This window comes from Seriola dumerili, unplaced genomic scaffold (assembly GCF_002260705.1).
Source record: "Seriola dumerili isolate Sdu_G_001 unplaced genomic scaffold, Sdu_1.0 BDQW01000219.1, whole genome shotgun sequence".
NCBI classification, from domain to species: Eukaryota; Metazoa; Chordata; class Actinopteri; order Carangiformes; family Carangidae; genus Seriola; species Seriola dumerili.
In genome coordinates this window covers 3,632,569-3,655,714 of record NW_019174474.1, presented here as the reverse complement: position 1 = coordinate 3,655,714, position 23,146 = coordinate 3,632,569, and the positions used below count along the sequence as shown (strand labels likewise).

Below are 23,146 nucleotides of genomic sequence, written 5' to 3'. Positions count from 1 at the left end.
ACACAATTACAGGTTACAGTTTGCCAAACTCCCTTTACGTAATCAGTGTTTTTCTCTCCATCGGTTTGATCGGTGTAATCCAGGGGAATGCACTCAATGAACTTGAGTGTTGTAACTAGTTCATTTTAATTTCTTTTCGCTCATTTTATCTATATTCAAACACGCATTCACACTTTTCCTTCGAGATGTATTAGAGCCATCATTAGATATATCCCTCTCAGTATCTAGTCATGCAGACAGCATGCAGGGTCATTAACTTAAAAGATTAATTTGGACACAATCATGTATATTTAGTGCTTGTTAGTTTTAATGAATATCTGTTAGGCAAGAAAGATTATCTTGTTTTTTTTTCTGGACTGCAGCAGTAATGAAAAAGGAGTACAGTATATGCCAAACGATCCAGGCCATAGATTTTCTTCTGCTGGGGACTGAAAGGGAGTGCCTTCAACAACCTCCTCTATTTCTAATAGAAATTGAAAACAGCAACAATTCAAAGAAGGAGAAAGCACATGGAAATATAAAGATGGTGATGTTGAAAGGTCTGAAAAGCCTCCTATGTAATGTGCAATTATAATGGATACTGGGACCTGGAACTTTTTTTAGCACTCGAATCCAAAACATTTTTAGGATTCATGCTACAACCTACAGAGGACATGCCACTGGAGAGTGGACTTGAATTGGTGATATGTAATTTTTAGAATATCAGCAGTGTTTCTGTAACTTCATTTGTTTGATGCTGTGCAATTGGATTGCATTCTAATATTTATTCAGCCTTCAGTGACATTTTTTTTGGTTAGGTCTCTTTTGAAAAAGAGGTCATGTGTGTTAAGAGATGTCCTGGTTAAATTAATAATAATAATAACAAAGTATTTTTATCTGTAGTTAAATGCATTAATCATTGACTCTAATGTAAATAAAGGTGCATCCCCATCAGAATTCTAAACACATGACTAAAACCTGCTATTATAATTGTCTTTTAACAACAGTTAAATATTTTCTGATGCTGTTCATTTTTTAAATATCTATCTATGTGTTGATTTTCCATCTATGACTCAAACTCTTGAATGAATATAGCCTACCTCAAATTTATGTGGCCTTTAACTCTGTAGAGAGGCTCTGAATCAGGTGTTCAGGTGAAGAATGCAACTTTTGTCCTTTTGCATAAAGGAACAGGAACAGACGAGGCCACTGTAACTCCTCAACAACTTCATAGAGGAGCTGTCACGGTGTGGCATGGCCACAGTCATCCAGCGGTGATAAACTGCTGATTATGTTAGCCAACATTAATCATCACCTGGAGGCGGGCAGCCAGAGAAAAGCTGAAATATTGTCTACCCTTAAATGTGGGGCCCATCTTCCCAAAGATGACCACCGGTGCATGAATGAAACGACCTGCCCACCACACTCTCACACCTCCATGCGCGCACCTATTGAGCAGCCTACACACCGCGAGTGGCTCATTAGATGTAACACTTGTCTCTAAACGACGAGCACTTGAAACAAGGAGTCTGCAAATCACAACATTTACTGCCCAGAGTAGGATTATAATTGCTGTACTTACATGAGCTGTGTCGGAAACTGCGATGCCAAAGACATGTCCTGCCATAACAGGACCAGAAACACCCAGGCTCGTACCCTGCAGGTATCCATTGTAAAAAAAAAAGAGGGGGGAAATTCCCCGACGCGCGTCAACACCAAATGTGCTCTGCTCCCCTTCGCCGCCGATGAATGGGAGCGGTGTGCAGAAGCAGCAGCGTGAGCGGCAGTCTGTCGCTCCCTCACAGATTAACGAACCCTGACACCTCTAATCTGATCACCCGGCAATCCAGCGCTCTAACAGGTACTGGAGCCGGATATTTCAGTCTCTCTCTCTCGCTCTCTCTCTCTTTCTCTCTCTCTCTCTCTCTCTCTCTCTCTGTCTCTCTCTCTCTCTCTCTCACCCCCCTTGCCTCCCCTCCTATTCAATCTAGTGAAAAAAAAAACATGCTCCTCAGATCTTCTCATGGGGACTTCTATGTGTTACTCATTACTGCCTTAACCTAATGCAGTTTAAACTATCCATATTTTTGTATATTATTCAGTCTAATAGTGACTATTTTATATGATATTTCAATAGAAGCAGTGATATTTGTTTTGATCTTAAAACCATCAGTATGGCCAATATTACCTTCCCTCCAGGTGTACAGCATTCTATATTGGGAGCAACAAATTGTTTTTTAACCTCCCTATAAAGAAACACTTGATAAAAGGAATGTCTGCCGACTACAAGTACCACACACACAAGCGCACGCACACAGAATACAGATGCAGGTTTTGCTTTTTAAAATGCCCTACAACCTTGCAATGCCTACAACCAGGAGGGATGGGATAATTTACTGGCTTTGATAGCATAGTCTTTGCCAGTCATCCTGGTAGCATGAGTGGCAGCAGGCAGAGAAACTGTCCCACATGGGAATCACTGCCACACTGACAGCTGTATTGACTTCACACATGTGTGAAGCAAAGTAGAGTAAAAGCTCAATAAATCGCAGTGCCATCAATCATACCTGTTTTATAAGATTGAATTTGTGGCTATGTGCTGCGCATCCTAACATGAATGTATAAATTATAGAACATATACAAGCTCCTGCACCACTGCAGGATATAAAATCACTGTTATCATTTTAAATTAAAGGAGCATCAACAATTTGACTGAATAACTGAATAACAAAGCGATAACATAAAACCCATGTATGTGTGTGTGTGTTTGTGTGTGTGTGTGTGTGTGTGCATGTGTGTGTAATTCAGGCCTGGAGGGAGGGCAGGGCAGCACAAGCAGGATGCTTGGGGATTTGATTATCAATCGTTGCTTGGCAACCACACACCATCTCTCGTGTCCTCTCACCCTCCCCTCATCCCTTCCCTCCCTCTCTCTCTTTGTCTCTCCCATCCCCACCTCTCCCCTTCCTCTCACTGTACCACGCTGTGAGTCTTCCCCCCTCAGTTTTCTCCCGTGTTCTCATCCTCTCACTCCTGGTCACATCACCCTGTCCACAGTCTTTCTCACTACACCTTTCTCACACTCATTTCCCCCGGCAGAGGAACAGATGCACCTGCTGATGGGATGGAGAAAAGTAAGTGAATGGTGAGAACTGGAGAGGTGGCGTGGAGTGGAGAACATAATAGCAAAGAGCAGTGTGGAGAGGATGGGGAGGAGGAGGCCTCTTCTGCAGACATCCCCATTCAGTAGTTTTTTTTTGGGAACATCTCACACTACATCCTGAAAAGGGAGTGGTGTCGGACTAATAGCTGCACTTCTACTCCTCTAATCACATTCTTATAGATACCAACCGACTACCTATAAGAAACAGATGTTAGATTAGTTGAAGAGGAGAATAAAAACTCATGGCATATGTCGGACAACTTGTCTTTGTCTCAAGTTAATCCCGACTTCAGAAGAGAGAACCACCTGTAGACATGGACATCCTTGGTAATGATGTTAATGTTATAACATGTAAAAGCACCAATAGTTAAAGATCACTTACACAGTACAGTTAAAGTTGGAGGTATTTGATAGAGGATACTGCCATCTGGAGGAGATGCATTAAAATCACAAAAATGATACTTAAAAGCAAATGCACTATTAATTTGGGACATAGTCTTTTTACATAGTCCTTAGTTTGCTGTGTTCATTTTCTGTACGAAGAGTGCACGTACAATAACAATATTCAAAATTCACAAACATAAACAATGTATATTTATAAAAGATGCCCATATCCATGCACACGTGTTGTACATTTACATATTGTACATATTCATACCTGAATACCCGTAATAACAGTATAACAAGCAATGTAAACCAATACTCCAAATGTAAATAATTATATATAGTGCCTGTGAAGTACTAAATAGTCCTTTTCAATCTCCAAAACCCCAGCCACATGAGTCTTGATTAAAAACCTTTTTTTGGCATGACCCACTATGACTCTAAACTGTGTTTGTGTTGGTTAGATAGAATCTACTAAGCTTATATAAACATAAATAAATACTTTTTAGAACAGGAACTAGAGACTTCTTTAGATATCTATCCAAAGACCTGACTTGAAAGCAGGAAACCTGTGTAATAAACAAAATCAAAAGCTAAAAAAATAAAAATATTTAGAGTCAGGAACTGCCAAGTATCTGCTTCTTTATTCCTCTGAATTTATCTAACCATGATGGAGCTTTTACCTCTCAACATCAAGCATGTAATAATGAAACAAAATTAAAAATATCCAATTATTGATAGAGAAAAGTAGGAAGCATTCATTTTTGTCATCAGCATAACAGATGATACCCAGCGGGAGCAGAAGCCAAATTACATTAGATTCAAAGTATTGAGCCCTCAGTGGCCCCAGAAAGCATATGAGCAGGAGAAGGCACATTCTTCCCAACAGACTCATTGGAATCAAATTCACTTTCATCAATGCAGAACAAATTTTATGTCTGTCCTATAAGATGTATAATAGGCCTAGTTGGTTGCTTTGTTGTGAAATTGTAGCATAACGTAGCAGTAGCAAACTCCAAACCACACACAAGCACTTTTAAGATATAAAATTGTGATACGACCAATGTGGTGCAATGACAGTGAACTGGAGCAATTCATTAGACTCATCATCTGTTCAAATAAACAGCAAACAAAAGGACCTTTAGAAAAAGTGCTAAATAATCAATCTGACATAATTATGAATAAGTATAACTAATCCAAGTTGGGGGAACCTGTTTTACGTCTTACATTATCTTCATGGGCCTGCATTATATGATGACTTTAAGATGCTACACATCAGTGTTGTGTAACTGCTAAAGTGTTATTTGTTCTTATTTCTGTTCCATTTGTTATTTATTTCCATTAAATTCCTACTTAATGGAATAGTATATTTCACTATTTATTACAATGACCTACAAGAACAGAAGCTCTTGGCTGGTTACAAAAGTTACAAAAAATGTATCATATTTACATTTATTCAACTCTATAAAAAAAAAAAACTAATGTAAGAGTTAGTTTAAAATGATTATTACATATACTTTATCTGCCTTTGGCCCATCCTTTTTTAAGGTTTATCCATCCCTCATTTGTTAAATCAGGATCAGGAAAAATAATCAATGAATTCCAACAATGGTCACTTCTTTGGCAGATTTGCTTGACACTGATGTCACTGATTAAACAATGTGAGTCTTACTGTTGTATTCTGTATAACAGAATTGTTAATGTAAAAATATTTTTAGAATTTCTTTGATATTTCCTCATGAAAAGCCCAAAGATCATGATAAACATCATAAATGAATTTTTTTTTAATTTTGTAGTATAATACCATGCACTTCTTCTAGAACCCGTAGAACCAGGAGAGCTGCTCTGCCCCACACACTGAGTCAGTGCTGCCTCACCGTGGCCATGTCTTCATATTGCAGCTAAATAAAGCATCAAAGACATGACCAAGCCTGTTGTTGCAGAGATAAAATCTGGGATGTACTAGTCCCGGGTTCTGATATGCTGCAGTAAATACCCTGACTTTAAACTCAAGAAAAAGGAAGACAGAGTATGTTGGCACAAACTCTCAGTTAAACCAGATAGAGATGGTAATGTGGAGGATAATTTCGTCAAAAAAGGTGATGAAAAAAGAAAATGGCCAGTTACAAAAAATAGACTGTAATAATAGTAAGTATGACAATAATAAATGGTTTTGAGAAGGGGTTACTTTCTTATTGCAAATATGTTCTTAAATTAAAACCACAGAGTGCATGACTTTGGCACCATCTGGTGGCAGCATCAAAGAAAGCTTTGTTGCTGTTCTTGCTATGACAAGCCAAAATGTCTGAACAAGACCTATTAGCATGACAAATGAAACCAAGCTCAGCTCTGCATGTGTAATATAGCTCTTCTTAATATTTATTCTTTAGACTCAGGGGAAACAGCTGATTTTTTACAGCACAATTTGCATAATATCTCAACACATCCTGTGTACAACCACAAAACCATAACATTAGATTCTTTGTTTTTACACTGAGTGAAAAACAAGACAATTTTACAAGCATATTTCTTTACAGTCAGCATACAGATAAATCTATACATACTCTGTCTCTTTTTAAACATAATCTGTAAGCAAAATATACTGACAAACCATCAACAAAACATGCAACATCCAAAACATAAAGTCTCAGACAACTATTGAAGTTGAATAGATTTTTTTTTTTTCCCTTTGTGTTGTTTCAGCCGTTTACAGGACGTGGTTGCACAGATAGTCATTGGTTGACAGCACATGTTTTGATTACACAGTCAACTCCCCTTATACAACTATAGACACGCATTGCTGTACAGTTATTAAGTCTTTTGTGATTTTTTTCGACACTCACATGCTCAAACTTCGGACAATATAAACATTCAATCTTTGTAGAAAATAAACACTTTATGTACACATGTCAAAGGACTTGAGTCACATTCACACCCCTCAGAACGACAACAAATGGATGGTTTCACAATTACAGGCAACAGCTGATCTGAACAAACAGTAATTAGCTTGAAGGAAGTCTAATGAAACACGGGGGGCTAAACAGTCATGACTGAGCATTGAGGGAATATGTCTTTTTTACACCAACTGTTCAGTGGACTATAAGCATGATGTAGTAAGGGTGATTTCTCCCCAGATTGTGCATTGTGTTTAGGAACCCCAACATGTCTGCATGTTTTTCTTTTGCCACATAGATACAAAATGTACACCACAATATTTTCTGCCACCACATACACCATGAGTCAGTTCATTTCAGTGCAGAAACACAAAACACATAGTCTTGCATGTCATGAGAGTTTAAAATGAGACAAGAAAATAAATAATGTAATAATAAAGTGCACAAGCTCCATGTAGATGTTAACGGCTGTTAACATCAATATATATTAAAATCAGTAAAAAAATCATATATTTAATTTCTATTTAATATTTTCTCTCAGTGATGTACAAATTAAAGTCATTTTCTAGAAGACCATATGTTCACAGACAACATTTAATTCCAAAAAACAAATGCATTCAAACACATCTATGTTGCATAGAAGTACTTCAAAAGAACCAATGGGTCTAAAAAAAAAAAAAAAAAATTAGGGTTGGCACAGCAAAATAATTATCTGAAAAATCAGCCATGTTCCCTTCCTTTATATATCCTCTTTTTTTTTGATTCAAGTGACATCTTGTTCTAAGTGTATTTGTTGTTTCCTCTGATATATATTTATTTCTAAAAAAAAATTGCATCAGCCCTGTGATATGCCTAAATACACCGACAAAGGGTCACTTGATAGTGTACATGTTTTTTTTTTTGTTTTTTTTTGTCATTCTGTAGATATGGTGGCAAAACATGATGTATACATGGGTCACCTGCTCACACGTTAGTGCTGAGACTCGGTCCCATGCATTCTTCTAAACCTTAAATATGACTGAACCCCAGTGGGCCTGAGTGAGTGTTTTGGTCACAGGCAGTGAAAGAGGCTGGTTCACTGGTGTTGCAAAAGGGAGTTACTGTCACAAAACAATGAGTTTTACAGCACAGCCAGACACACAGAGGAACCTTGACATGTGACTGGACAAAAGAACGTTTTGTTTTTTTTCTTCTTTTTATTTTTAGTTGAAACTCAGACCAGGGGGCTTCACTAATACACAGAAAGCAGAGCTGTCATACTGAAGTGATGACAGTTGCAGATCTACGTATGATTTTTGACACAATTTGTGTGAATTACATGTCCATTCCAACAGTGTAATGACATGGTGGGCTACGCAGAAAGAGAAATCAGCATACTCTGAGCAACTACAACAGCCTTAAAGTAAAACGCTGTACACGTGACACGGATGTGATAAACTCTTGTCATCCTCTACAGTTGGGTTTGTGACATTCAACACGCAGCATGTGCTTTGGGCCTCAGAGCACGAGATGCTGTTCATTTTATTGTAATTCTAATCTTCCCTACACAATAGCATGCCAGTGAAATACCAATATGTCACTGGATGTTGACCTTGACCTTTATTTTGATCCTTCACAGCCCTGTTGAATATCTAGTGGTGCGTCAGTGTGATCAGTGGACCAAAGGAGCCATTTTTCAACAAGATCCTTGAGCTCACATAGGTCCATATTCACATAACAATTATTAAGACTGCCTACACCATAGACTAAAGTAGCCTACTGGATTGTCAGTGCGCCACCCACAGCCTCAGTCTAACAGAGTTCGTATGTGTATATTTTACTATATATAATCTAATGACAAGAGAACAACTCTTATACAGCATATTGTCTTTAGATATATTCTGAATCTGATAATCTTTGTATACTACATAAACATCACACTGTACAATGTGACTCTGATATGTTCTGTAATCTGCATGTGTGATATCTACATCTGAAGTGCTGTACATTTTATCTCCATCCCATGGCAAAGGTCAGCTGTCTGACTCAGTTCTACATAAAGGCTTTGTTATATGATTTTTCTTTATTGACTATCATACAAACATTATGCATTCCTTCATCTTTAAATATTCATAACATCTGATGTTCACACACATCACTACCGTCATTCAGGCATTACGACGATGACTGTCACATGACAAAAAAAACACAATGCTATTTCAGTTGATGGTTTTGTGATCAAAGTGAAATTCACCTTCTTTTTTTTTTGTATCCCCATCTTTCCCTTTGATAGATATGTTAGCTCAGTTGGACACCAAAACAACAATGTCTCATGTGGATCATGGAAGTGGAACTAAGGTAAGAACGACGTCTCTGCTCTCAAAGCCATGTGGCTGCTGAGTCTGTTTCAGTGCCTGCTGTGGCATTTGCACATTTGCATCCTACAAGTAAAGTCCACAACCAACAGAGACTGAACATGGGAAGAGGTGGACATGTGCTGGCAGTGTTGGACTGATACATTTATTATGGTATTAGCACATAATTCCCTCCTTCTTTTAACTTATAAACTGAGGAAGTAAATTAAATGGATCTTTTTATTTCCCCTTCTTGAACATTTTTTTTTCCTCATCCATTTTAGTCAAGTTGGATCTCTGAACTAATACAGTCTGGCTTCACCTTTCGTTGATCTCCCGCTAATCCTTTTTTTGGTGCAGTATTCAGGGGTTGGTCTGTGTCGAGCTGACGAACAGCTTGTGCCAACTGACCACTCTCTTCCTCATGTCCACCTTGTCCAGCCAGATGTATGCTTCCCCTATCAGGGTCTTCTTCATGAACTTCCCTCCATTAGACACCAAGAAAAGCTGGAAATACAGTGGAGAGAGGAACACATTTGTCATCGCTCACTCTGTTGCTTTGTGAGTGTTAGCTCGTGCACCCATTCCATCTTGAAAAGTGCACCCTTAAAAGCATGTTATCCAGCATGAATAATGCAAGCACCACTGGGCCAAGCGACAGGGTGTGGCCTATTGATCGATATATACCAATCTAGAAAGAAATAAGCAAGTTTAACCTTTAAATCTTGATGAAAAAATATAGATTTATTTGTGCGATCCTTTATTACATATACAACTATAAATAAATGCATTTATATTTGTTACACATTTCCATTCATTTTCCATTTAACACCGACTGAGAAAGAAGTTAGTAAGCATGAAATTGTGCAATTTGTAAGTATTTATTAAACTACAACTGTCTGTGTAGAATTATCTTTTTAAAGACACTACCAGCTACTTTTAGATGTTCATATCCTGCAGCCCACAGGAGGTGTTTCAGTCTCCCAGCTGCTACATGAGGCAGCGGACCAGTTTATAAATCTTCCCTTAATGAGGTTTAAGGCTTGTTTTGTCAGACGTTACAAGCCTCCAGCTTTAATTAACTGCAATGAGCCATTTAAGAGATTTAAGGTTGTTTCTGTCAACCATAAGGGAAGAACCATTTATATGCTATGATTATTAGATTAATAAGTATATTTTAACACCAAAATATCTGAAAAAAATGAATTTAATGTGATAAAATTTGAGCAGTATGACAAATCCTGTGTGACAGTTAGACGGAGCCACATCCGTAGTGTCGGGTGTCTGTTGTACCTGTATGGCGTGTCCAGTTGGGTTGAGAGGGAATCTGAAGGTCTCATTGAAAGAGGGCTCCCTGTCATGTCGACAAACTCTGGTCTTCTTCTTGATGATCCTCTTCTGAGTGGCCACATTCACCACATACAACTTCACATACAGATCTGAAGGCAAATTAGATAGATTAGAAGTATAAATAGATATGAATATAAGTTGGTGAAAATGCAAACTATTTTGGTGTGCACAAATACACACTACTTCCAGACCTGGTAGGTGGTCTGGGCTCTTGAACTTGTACGTGATGTTTCTGCATTGAAGGATCTCCAAGACCAGTTGGTCCCCTTCTGTCTTCACCTCCTTCTTGAGAGCGACCTTGATCTCCCCCATCACTTGTGTTTTACCAGCTAAAAGCAACAATGAAAGAGAGACAAGGGTGAGTGGGTGGGTGCACTAAGTACCTGTAGGCAGATTCCTACAGTTGCACAGAGAAGCATTTCCTCCTAGTGTCACTCAAACCTATTTGAATTATTTAACAATGATGCATCACTTAACCTGGGCTCACAGCAGAATGGAACCAGGTCAGAGAACATCCCTTCAGCTTCACATGGGTCTTATCGTAATTTTATTGTAAGTTAAATCATTTTACTAAGACAGTGTTAAAATGGTAAAATGTGTTAAATGACTCGTCAGGCACCATGGAAATGACCTCATGACCCTCATCTGTGTAACAGCTCTCAGGCCACAGCCTAAAATGTCCTTGGGCTCTTTGTTACAAATTGAAACTAGAGATGGAAGCGAGGCATCATGACACCTGAGCTACATGAAACGTAGATATAGTTATGACAGCGGGTAGGATAGTGTGACATCCACATCTCATCCACTATTCTAGCCAAGCATTAAGTCATTATGTTGGGTAAAAATTGTTAATTTATAATAAGCACTTAACTCAGCATTTGACTCCACAATTGAATAGTGCCATTATCAAAATGCAGTATAGAGATAGTTCAGTAGTGGCTGGGTAAATAAGTACATTAAAAAGAAAAAAAAAAAAAGTGTCATGACACAATGTACCCAGCAGGTGGAGACCTACAACCACGTAAGAAAACATCAGGACATAGCCTCAAGATTTTTACTGTAAAGGAGGACATTTCTGGAACTTGCCTTCATTTTCTGGGGTCCCTAGTTGGTTTTTTTCGGTGCCGTTGGGAATAGTCTTACCACTGCGGCACAAAAAAAAAAAAAAAAGACAAACATATAAGCGTTGCTTTATTTGTAAGACATCACATCTGTGCTAGAAATCAGTCATTAAATGGTCTTACATGCGTGGCACTTGGAAAATGGCACTGTCCACTCCAGTGCCCGCCCCCTCTTCCCCATCCAGACCTCCGTAGGCGTCTCCTACAAGACTTGGGGCAGACAGCACCACTGAACCTGAGACATCAGCCAGCCGGTGTCCTGGTCCTGAGGGTAAGAAGAGCAAGTATGCAGGTGAGGAAATATATATCTATCTATCTATCTATCTATCTATCTATCTATCTATCTATCTATCTATCTATCTATCTTATAAAAAATTATTTTAGGAAATTGTTTGTGCACGAACACAGAGCACCTCCACTGACACAGCGTTGACCACACACACATGCATGTCCAACAGATAAGCTGAAACACTTCACACTCAGCTATCACTCATTGCCAGTGACGCTGTCTGTCACACATAACTGACTGAGCATCACATAACAGCATATCAAGGGAGGAACAGATCAGCATAGATGACAGTTTGTCCTTGAATTTAGCAGTGCTGTGTGTGTGTGTGTGTGTGTGTGTGTGTGTGTGTGTGTGTGTGTGTGTGTGTGTGTGTGAGAGTGTGAGTGTGAGTGTGTGTGTGTGAGACCTCATTTAACACACGGCAAATCCCTTTACTCGAAATAAAGGTCACCAAGTTTAATTCACACATGAAAATGAATTTAGTATGAGACAATATCAATGTCCTTTTGTAGACTTGTAATAATTATTTGTTCTTGGCTCTTGGCTGCTGTTGAGTTATGCTCATACTGTACAGTATGAAAGAGTGAGATTAGTTCAGGGAATATGTGAAGTGTTTCTGTCTAGACTAAGATTAGAAACATTCTTTGCCTTCATGGTCACAGTGTCCAATGCTCATCTGCTTTACAATAATAAAAAAAAAAAAATGTGTGGTTAGGTTTGAAAAATAATCTGTGACTCAAAAGCAAAAGCTGGGAATTCTGTTCCTATAGGCAAAAAAAAAAAAAAAAAAGCACACTTGCATATGCACACGCAGACATTGACAGACTTACATACATGGAAATCATTAAATGAGAGATAACTGAATTAATTTATTACTTCACTTATTTACACATTTGGTTATATGGACTTAATTTTGTTTCTTATCTGTTTTTTAGTTTTTAGATGTATTGCATTAGGGTTAATAAGGTAGGATTAGTAATATTTATTACATTTTTCCTATGTTGTCTCACCTTCCCTTGACACTTCTGTTCCTCTCATGGTTAGCTGACCGCTTTACTCTCAATGGCCGGTGAGTGCAGAGTGAGCCTCCTGTTGACTTTTGAACCTCTTGGTGTTTCTGTGTTTCCTGGTTTGACTGGTTCAGTCTCACATTTGAGTCTCCTTTGTTTTAAGTGGCAGGAATGGGAAAGGACCGGGTAGGGAGGGGAGACTGTGTGCCATACCTGTGCGTGTCTGTGTGTGTATTTTGTGACTTTTTCTAAGGGTTCATTCATATGGCACACGCATGCACACACACAGACAGACAGCAGCATCACAAAGTCCTCAGTGGCCAGGGAGCAGTAGCCAGGGAAGCTGCAACTGCATGCTGAAATAGCTCTTGACACTGGGCTAACTTATCCCAGAGAGGGACGACAGCATACTGTAATCCTTCATCTTGAGGACATCACACTAAAGACTACGCCTAAACATGAATAGATATTGTTTAAATCATTTTAATCTGGTGCAAGACATGTAAGGGATTGCCATCCCAGCTTGGTTTCTATATCGGGATTGGAGGTCTCCACACTCAGGGTCTGTAGAAACCATATGCTTGGGACTGGCACATGCACACTCCATGTAGAAACAGAGGGGGTTAGCGGCTCTAATTTTGGAGCTAATTAAATATATTTATTCCTTAGTTTGGTTATTAATTGTTCAACTGTGTTAGTAACTCACAGTAATATATCAACTTTATATCCTACTTAAGTAAGTAACAAATAGGTAGCAAATTGTTAATGGAAAATGTCAAATACCATATTTGGAATATTTAGTGCACTGAATTCCAGATTCATAAATATTTAATTTTAGATTTTAGATTTTTACAGCAAGTTAGGTTTTGACATACAGTACCTCAGTTAATTGCATTATTCATATGCCTTGGATTTTTTGTGTAGTGATTATATTTTTAAGTCTGATCTAACTTGGAGAAGGCTGAATTAAAATAAGATCGTTGATAAAATCAAATCAATTTGTGGTCAGAGAGAAACGTAAGACGAGGAGAGCAGAAGGCAGAGGTAAAATGTTAAGGAGGTGATCTCACAGCAGTTCAGGTTTTCGTCAAACAATCTCGTTGCATGCGCAGGAAAAAAAAGGAAGCATGTCAGAGGAATTGAATCATGGGTAGGGGCAGCATTTACTTGGTTGCAGGCGGGACTGTTGCACGGCAGCCTCGGCGGCGGCAATGGCTATCCCAGCATCCTCAAGGTGAGCCTGAGTGACGCTGCTCTTGCTTTGGCTTCGGGAGGGGCCGTGGGAGCGCAGTTGGCCGTCAGAGGAAGACTTGGAGCTGCCTGGGCTGCTGTGTGACTTTTCCAAAGGCAACATCTGCATGTCTGGAGGAAGACATAATGTGGGTTTATGGCTGCTAAGGAGACAACAGCAAACTGTACATGAATTTAATCTGCTGTTAAGTGTAGTTAATATTTTCTGCTCTGTTGCAGCCCTGATTGTGCCGTGTTGCAGTTGACAAGCACATGGAGTTCATTTACAGGTCTCAAGAAATTATTAGCATTTCAGTTTCTGTGGCAACAGCCTCTAGCTCTATGCCAACCGAGTGACCACCTTATAAATGATGGGTTTTCTAACAAATGAAAAACAGCTGAGAATAATGCTATCAGTGTCATGATTCAGAATAGTCTCATAGAATAAACTGATTCATGGAAATTGAGGATGTGTATGAAGCTGAAAACAGATTTGTGTGGTGGACTCTTTTACCTTTGCCTGGATCAGGGAAGATTCCATGACTTCTGCTCTTGATTACAGAGTTTTTAGGTGAATCATGACTCCCATCTCCCTGTCCTGGCACTTGACCCTGTCCCATACCATGCCCAGGCCCCATCCCAGGCCCTGACATATGGCCCAGGCTTTGGCCGTGTCCCTGACCATGACCCTGACCTGACCCAGACCCTGGTGGGCCTTGAGTAGCATGGTGGGTTCTGCTGTGCTCAATACTCTCACTCTGCTCCTTCAGAGGCAGCCAGCGAGGAGTGTTGTCCAGCTGGGCAGTGTTCGACAAGTCAATCAACACCTGAGACACAATGAACATACACACACAAAGATGAAAATATATGACCCTCAGTCCAAGCCCAGCAATCAGCTACATCAGCTAGATAAATATTAAATGATACAAGGGAATAAGGAAAGGAATGTATTTAGCACAAGATAAATAGAACAGCTCACTATACAGATTTACAGGCATGAAGCAGAGCTTATGAGAGTTTGTGAGAGGAGAGACACCAGGCTAATATTATTAGGTTGTTTTAAGGACAGAAAATAAAGCACCAGAAACCTTTTGTGCAATTTAAATACAAAATGCATTTGACATTTTCACACACAGGATTCAAATTCCAAAAGCACTCACTTCTCCAAGAAAGTCATTGGAGGAGGATCTGTCATAGTCCCACACTGTCACCTCGAGCGTCTTTTTCTTTAACTGGAGAGAAAGAATGAAGAAGAGGAGAAAGGGGCACGGATTAAGATGAGGGATCTTGTGTGAATATGTATGTGTGAGAGAGCAATGTGTATAAGTGTGTGAGAGTGCCTGTGTTTGTGTGTATGTGGGTGGAAGAAGTGTGAAAGAAAACAGCTCAGGCACACTGTGTGCAGTGCATGAATGAACGCAAATCTAGGAGGGATACTGTAATGGGCAAAGAAGCGAGGGGTTACACTCGATTTGGTTTGTTCAAATATATGTACATGCATGTGGGCACATACCTGGGAATGTTTATATACTGTATGTCTGTATAGGACTGTGTGGGAAGAGACGGACACATATCTCAAGGGTTGGGGAGTGGGTGAATGAGCGATGCAGCAGCATTTTTAAAGCCAGCAGTGAGTCATGATTAACAGAAGCCAGCCCCAGAGGAACTGATGAATCCATTGCCTTCACAGAAGGCCTCTTTCCTCGGACCACAAAAGCCACTGCATCTGCATTCATCCCTCACAGCTGTAATTAGTGTCTGGGTGGTGTCTCTGTCATAAACAACACTGCTCCCGACAAACACAGAGGCCCAAGAATAAAAAAAAACACATACACCCAAATACACAGTAACGCTTGCACAGTGACAGATGAGCACACAGGTGTATGATTACCAAGTTTCTGTAACTCTTTTAGTTAAAACAACACTCAGTTAGGCTTTCTGTGTTGAGAGTGTGTGAGAGCAGAAATTATGGCTGTTGAGCTGAACCACGGGACAACGCATGTGGTCAGAATCGTAATAAGAGTATAAGACATCCACTTTGCCCTAAAGCGGCCCGCAGCACATACAGTAACTGCACAAGGAAGACAGAGTGAAGGACTGTGTGCGTGCGTGCGTGCGTGCGTTTATGCGTGCATGCGTGCGTGCGTGCGTGTGTGGGTGTCTGTGTGTGGGTGGGTGGGTGTGTGGGTGTGTTAATGTTATTCTGCACAGTACCTGCTCCAAATGAATGTTCTTGTAGATTACAGTCTGGTTCCATTCCGGGTTCATGGTCTTCTGGGCGTACTTGGTCCTTCTCTTGTTATCAGCACTGATAAGTCATGATATTCAGAATGATTATCAGTAATAAATTAAAAAATTCTCTTCCCTGCTTGACCCCATGGCAAACATTCACCAAACTGTGATATACTCAATAAATGTGGACTGAATAAATGTTCGTAAAAATGGTCACAGTCCTTTTGTGGAGACAAAAGAAACTAATTCAAATTTTCTTTTTTTTTTAATTTTTCCGTTTTGACTAAGATACAAAATCACACATTACTTCAGAGATAGGAGCTGAGGAACGTTAAAAGTGAGAGGCACAGAGAGAAAAAGCAATGATAGGAGTGTTCTTAAACACCATGAAATACAGCAGATAATTGGACAAACAACAAAGGCCACAACAAAAGGATGGAAAAACCACTTTGGAGACGTAATTTACAGAAAGAAAAAACATAACACCAACTAAAAAGCAAAGATCAGCACCACACTACCTTGCATTCTGGACAACCATGACTTGGCTGAGGGAGTCCAGAAGAGGAAGAGGAGGGCAGATATCACAAACAAGAAAAGCAAAAACACAAAAAACAGTCAGAGAAGCCCAGAGAGCTCAAAGAAAAGCCAGTAGAGGATAGAGAGCTGAGGCAATCAATATTCTATGCAGGGTGTATCACTGTTTTTGTGCCGGAGCAATGTATGTGACGCAAGACCAAAAAAAAAAAAAAGAAAGAAAAAAAAAACTCACAATGATTACAATCGGCTCGTGGGTGAATTTATAATTCACTATTCTGAACTGTTGGCTGTGCACTTCACTGCTAATGTCAGACAAATGGATTTCAAAATATTCTTCAAATGAAACAGCAGCGGAACAAATGTGCTCTCCTGCAGAGCTTTCATTTCTAACCTATAGAGCAGAAGTAGAAAGGGTTTATAATCTCATAAACAGGTCTGATAGGGTCATTATCCAAGAGCAGATACTGCTACAGAGCAGATAAAGGCTGTATCGATCCTTTCTCCTTTCTCGCTATTCACTCGGCTCCTGGGTAGACAGTGGAGCAGATAGGGATAAGAGGAGGAAGCCTGGGTTGTAATACAAGGGGACAATGCTGAAGTATTCCCTCTAGTCAAACGTGGGAAGAGAAAGAAGGGCTTGTGAATTCAGCGTATATGTTTACACATGTAGGCTGTGTATGACCAGGTAATCTGACACTTTATAATGTAGCAATATGGCAAAGGATCTCCTCTCACTGCTTTGTTACTGCGTCAAAAACACCCATCCATTGATTCATAGAGACTGAATCAAATGACACTACAAATGACTGCCTCATACCATCATGTCCTGCCTCACTCTCTTATACAAACTGCAGTAGTTAGTCAGTTCCATACAGCACAGTCAGTACAACGTCAGAAAGAAATAGAGGGGGGTGGGGGGGTGGGGTGGGGGGGATAAGACAGACACAGAAGCAAAAAGGCAGACACAGACCAGACATCACTGAACACTCGAACACACTCAGAACTCACCCTCTCCCTGGTAAGAGGTAGACCTTGACAAAAGGGTCAGAGTAGCCGTCGTTGTCCCTTGGGGCTAGGTTTCTAGCCTGCAGGACGTGGACGATCAGGTTTCCTAGGTTCCTGTCATAATTGATCTGGAGCTGAGGGGAAAAGAGAGCGGTTGTGGGGACCAAACTACTGGGCTGCATCTTTATTTTGTCGCTGTCCAAAATTGCTCTAGTGCTTTTTGAAAGTGTTCTTTTACCTGAATGTCTCCAGTGATGGGATGAGGCATCTTCATAATCTCTGTTGGCTGAAACAGGAAAGAATACATGCGATGGTTATGAATTGATTGTTTCATGATTAGTTAAATAGACGCTGACCTGATATACAAAGAAAAGTTCCTAACAGACTTCAGCCAATAGCTTGCAGTAAATAGTGCTCTCTTGAAATATATAATGTGCTGTCAGCTAACAGATGAAAGGGTTGTCCTTGCTGAGATGCAGAGTAAAGATTTCTCACTAGATCTATGAGCCTCAGGAGAGATTTGACTATGTCTGCAGTGTAATTGACTGGAAAAGTCCTCCAGTGAAGTTTGAGAAGGTTAATCAATTATTTGAGCTTCTTAAACATTAATAGAAAAAAAAGTCTAATTCAGTTTAGAACATTTTCAAAGTACAAATGTATTTTTACTTTCTATTTCATGTTTTATACTAGGTATTCATCACCATTTGTGTAACATAATGCATCTTCTTTTTTCTGTCAATGTGAAATGTGTTTCAAGAAATCAAACATTTAAACATTTGTTCATAATGATGCACTTATGCACATATTGCCCATGTCATGTGTAAAGCACACCTGCAGCCGGGGCCATGCACTCTGTCACGCTGTGTTATTGATCCATTATAATTGGTCTGTCACTCTCTGATGAACACAGTCACACCATTTGACCTTCCCATGCAACCTCCCCCTTTGTAGTGTTGTGTGATGTAATACTGATGGAATCACAGCAGCCAGGGTGTATGACAGATCACACAGGGTTCCAGAGACAGCTGCTTAATACAGATCCATCTTTTTATTTATTCAGTCTAGACTTTATTTTACGTAAAATACCAACCTCTGACATATGAAATAGTTATAGACTATTTATATTTTTTCTTCTAGTCACGTTGTAAACTGTACTCTTCACAATTGAGGAGTGTGTCTGAGCAGAAAGTATGCAAAGAAGTCAAATCCACTACCTTGTGTCGCTGTTTTTTGTTTATGGCAGGGGATGCAGGCTGACCAGGGCTCGGCACACCGCTGGAGGCAGCCGATCCAGTCCCCGAGTGGAGGAGGGCCGAACGCTCTAGTGCAGAGAGGACCCCCAAACCTCCAGGCCCGATTCCTGTCCCAGCCACACCAGGAGCCTGCTGCTGGGACACCTTCTGCAACTCTGCAGCCAACTGCTTAGGATCCACACCAGGGGAACGCTGCCCGCCTATTGAGACAAATGTGTATAGTAATGCACATTGTGTTTCTGTGATATAGGTACACAGATACATGCATGCATGCAGACATAACAGCAAATCCTTGTACATACCAGCCTTAAGCTGGACATGGTGCTCCAGGGCTTGTGGGTGCTCAGGGTCAGACAGCATGTTAAGGTCACTGTTTGGATCCATACAGGAAATTTATAATGGAATATCAACCAGTGTATCTTAGCAGTAATCATCGAGTGATATTTGTCAGATGAAGGGGTGTGGAATGAATAGAGGGAGGAGAGAAGGTGTGCGGAGTCACCATATTGCGACTAAACATGTAGGAGTTTCAGTGGGACGGGGGGATAAATGATGACAGATGTAACTCACAGTCTCACGCAGAGCTCCGCCTCTGCACATGGCTGGCCCATGATGCACTGCACCTCTTCATAAGTCTTTCCTGTCAGAGGGACCCCATTCCACTCCAACACCTGCATTCCTGTGGTGTGAGGAAGGCAAGCAGGCAGATTCAGAGACAAAAGAGGTGTTATCAATTCCTGGATAGTATGTTATGGCCTGGTGGCCAAATGCATTTCACCCCATTTCTACATATGAAACATGTTACAGTCTGGATAGTGCAGCAACGTACATGCTTATGTGACAGAAGCAACACTTCAATTTGTAGCACACATAGGGGAAAATGTATTTTCTATTTAGTTTTTGTGTTGACATGACACCCTATTATTACACACACAGCACAGCAACCAGTATATTAATGATATACTATAGACAAAAGTCAGTGCACAGCAAACTCAAACGTCCACCCCAAGGCCAGAGCTGTATGAGGCCTCACTTACATTAATGAAAACTGGTCTTCAGATTAGACTTCTGCTTATGAAGCAACTCACCAGCTGCTGTGACAATAAAGGCTTGAATTAATAACTCCATAGCCTTCTGCATGAGCCAGTGCACATTTAGATTATTCCCTCCGCTCTCTCTGTATAATTCTCCGTATCCTCCCCCGCTTTATTTCTCTTTACACCTAAAGCCATGTTCTGCTGCTATTCTCTTCAAGTGAAACATAAGCATCGCATTTGTATAATTACAATTCGGCATACGCTAGAAAGTAAACATTTCCAGCCTGACCACTGTTACTATTCCTCCATTACAACTAACAATGCCATGAAGGGACCCAATCTAACCTCGTCTCTTTTAGTCTTTCAATGGAAAACGAACAAACACACAAACAAAAGAATGAAATATATGAGACGAAGAGAAAATACATTCGCTGATCTGACTTTCAGCCCCTCCCTTGTGCAAATAAGCAAAGTCATGGCAGTCCCTAATGTGGAGTTGCCAGTGAAGAGAGAAACTAGAAACAATTTTGTCCTAAAAATATCTTCAAACTGTGGGAATTTCCATGAATATTCCATTTCTTCTCAGTTAAATCAATAATTTCAGTCATTTCAAATAATTTAAGATACAAATTGGATAGGATTTTTTTTTTTGAAGGGTTGTAAAGCTAATTATTGTGTGTGTGTTTGAGTATGCCTGCTTTTATGTATTCGTGTGTCTATAGCGATGCTAAATATAGCCTAATGACTAACACATCCCAGTGCTGCGGAGGGTGAGTTGACAGGCTTTTTCTGTGTTTGGAAGTGATGTCTCAGAGAATGAGACATGACAGACCACAACACAGAAGGCTACAGCAGCCTCTCGCATCTCCATCTGGAATTCAGTGATTCAGGCAGGGATTTTCACTGAATAAGAATAGTTTGCTAATAATAGTTTAAAGATTTACATTCACTGATGGCCAATTATGATAATAGTCATGGGACTGCCCACAGGAGCACTTTTATCACTTCCTTTTCTTATTCTCCTCTCACCTTCTACAACTTTTCCTGTTTGTTCTGCCACACCACCAGGGATGACCTTGGCAATGTAGGCTCCAATCTCTCCTCTGCTCCCTGGAATGTCCTTCCCACCTACTACACGGATCCCAAGTCCATTCCCTGAGGGGAAAATAAACACACCAAATCCTGATTAGCAAAACAGTGATAATAATGATTGTGTGCATAGTTCTTGTATGTCTGTGTGCTCCGTGTTTGCCTTATACCTGACACACTGGTGTCCTTCAGGTCTCTCTTAAGCCTGATGCGAGTGTGAGGGAAGGCGTAAGGGACCAGTTTCATCTGAGAGAGATTTTAAAGAATTTACAGCATGAAGAAAATAGGTTTCCTTTCATAAAAAAGAAAGGTCTACATACCAGAGATTTTCAGTAAGAAAACCACACAGAAGATGTGGTGTTGAGTTGAATGTTGTTAGTTTAGATCTCACCTGTCTCCGGTCTGAAATGTTTCCACCCTGCGGATGCCCTTCTCTTGGCTTATCAAACCAATCTGTCTCCTCTCTCCTCAGGTGGTACGCTAGGCAGGGAGAGGTGGAGGTTAAAAGTCACATAAGCACAATCACAAATCCTCTGTGCCCCTGATAGTGTAATAAATCTCTGCTTGGGCAACTTGGGCAGAGATCAATCTTTTGGAGAATCTTTTCTAGTATGCATCACAGAGTTTGTCCATCCTCCCATTTGCCCAAATGCAGGAAGATCACTGATCTGTCCTGACTGGATAGGTATATAAACTCTGCTCCATCATATCCATACCGTCTGTGAGATCAAATGATCACTGCAAGCACTGAATGAAGGATGAATACATTTCAAGAGCATTTTAAGTTCGGCATGCTTTTGATCCCATGCAGTGCTCCTCGTCTGAGTGTGAGGGCTCTTTTTGGTCCACATTTTCATAGCTGCTGTATATGAAACATTGTTACTGAAAGAAGCCCTTGGAAATTATTTATTACGATATTTAATAATTTCAATCAAAACACTGTGGATTGGAGTTGTCCCATTGTATGTTTTTACTCCAGTGATAATAATAATAATAATAATAATGATGATAAACCTAATTTATGTAGCCATCTCCAAACACTTGTTTGTAATGTAATTTTTCTTAACAAAATAATTAAGCGGACAAGGGGAAGATATATCTACATGTATCTAATTCTTTACCTTCCACTGTAGTTTAGGATCAAAAATCATATAACTCTAAATTAAGTGGTATTGTACTATGTAAATATATTTAGTAAGTACTGTAAGTGCAGTGTGCTGTCAAACTTTAACAATGATATGTGACATCTGAAAGATTTTGGATGCCTTGTGCCACATTTTACCAGCATCTTTGCAAATCTCAGAAAACTTTCAACTTTCAGCTCAATTGAAGCCATGGTAACAAGTCAGGTTGGTGGTTAATGTTCTACATTAGATATATGAGTCATCATCACTTTGGTGTCCAATGTAATAGATTGTCACTAAGGATAGAATGTGCACAGGTTTGCCAAATGTCTCTTTGTATTATCAGTGATCTAATTTCTCCAAGAAGATGCACCAATAATGATGAAGAGAAATGGCCTGATGGCCATTTATGCTGAAGGTAAATGTTGCCTGTTACCCATGTGATTTTGGGTTAGAAAGCACTTATCAGTTCTTGTCAGAGTTAGAGTTTTCTGATCTAGAATCATTAAACAGTGGCAGCATCGACCTTCAGAATTTTGGATAATATGCCTTAACATACCGTACATGTATATGAAAAGCAATTTAAACATATTTTTGTCGTAACACTTAAGCATGATCACACAATATACACGTGATTTTCTTTTTTCTTTTTTTTTTTTGCAAAAGTGCATGAACATGAATACTGGAAATGGGTCTGATATGCTTACAGAACCACAGTCATTCCAAATGATGTGTAACTCAAATCACTACAATATGTGACACATAAAAGTCATCTAGTGCCATTAAGATGGGTTTCATTCCAGAATGGATCTGACATGTCAGCTACTAGAGATCTGCTAAATGACATGTATTGTATACTATTGAGATATGGGTCATTCCAGAATGAGTCTGGTATGTTTACAGAAATCAATCAGAGAAGTGGATCATTCAGAACCATGATGTGCGGCATGGAGGCATACAGTCTCTATGTAACTACATGGGAATTGAATGCTGTCTCACCTTCTATATTCCAGTTTGGGCCTCCAGCTGGGGTACAAAGTTGTATATTTGTTTTTAGAAATGCGTCAACATACGTTCATTAAACTAACAAACTACAGGAACTGTGCTCAGACTAGA

At 39.8% G+C, this 23,146-nt stretch overlaps 2 protein-coding genes across 2 annotated transcripts in view; both read right to left on the bottom strand.

Annotated features, from left to right (window-relative positions):
• cacna2d1 (calcium voltage-gated channel auxiliary subunit alpha2delta 1) overlaps positions 1-1,627 on the bottom strand; it is a 56,421-nt gene extending 54,794 nt beyond the window's left edge. The window contains exon 1 of the mRNA XM_022754220.1: positions 1,562-1,627. Coding sequence (XP_022609941.1) covers positions 1,562-1,596 — 35 coding nt within the window. The 5' untranslated portion in view covers positions 1,597-1,627. The remainder of the gene's footprint in view (positions 1-1,561) is intronic.
• A 7,427-nt stretch (positions 1,628-9,054) lies between these two features.
• LOC111228637 (protein piccolo-like) overlaps positions 9,055-23,146 on the bottom strand; it is a 28,247-nt gene continuing 14,155 nt past the window's right edge. Inside the window, exons 11-30 of the mRNA XM_022754630.1 lie at positions 21,298-21,386; positions 21,077-21,152; positions 20,847-20,972; positions 19,351-19,459; positions 19,083-19,150; positions 18,903-18,980; positions 18,742-18,848; positions 17,766-17,813; positions 17,531-17,661; positions 16,504-16,530; positions 15,968-16,061; positions 14,914-14,985; positions 14,436-14,580; positions 14,268-14,399; positions 13,691-13,885; positions 11,348-11,489; positions 11,190-11,248; positions 10,295-10,432; positions 10,047-10,192; positions 9,055-9,260 (exon numbers count right to left, since the gene is read on the bottom strand). Of these exons, the coding sequence (XP_022610351.1) occupies positions 9,117-9,260; positions 10,047-10,192; positions 10,295-10,432; positions 11,190-11,248; positions 11,348-11,489; positions 13,691-13,885; positions 14,268-14,399; positions 14,436-14,580; positions 14,914-14,985; positions 15,968-16,061; positions 16,504-16,530; positions 17,531-17,661; positions 17,766-17,813; positions 18,742-18,848; positions 18,903-18,980; positions 19,083-19,150; positions 19,351-19,459; positions 20,847-20,972; positions 21,077-21,152; positions 21,298-21,386 (2,126 nt within the window). The 3' untranslated portion in view covers positions 9,055-9,116. The remainder of the gene's footprint in view (positions 9,261-10,046; positions 10,193-10,294; positions 10,433-11,189; positions 11,249-11,347; positions 11,490-13,690; positions 13,886-14,267; positions 14,400-14,435; positions 14,581-14,913; positions 14,986-15,967; positions 16,062-16,503; positions 16,531-17,530; positions 17,662-17,765; positions 17,814-18,741; positions 18,849-18,902; positions 18,981-19,082; positions 19,151-19,350; positions 19,460-20,846; positions 20,973-21,076; positions 21,153-21,297; positions 21,387-23,146) is intronic.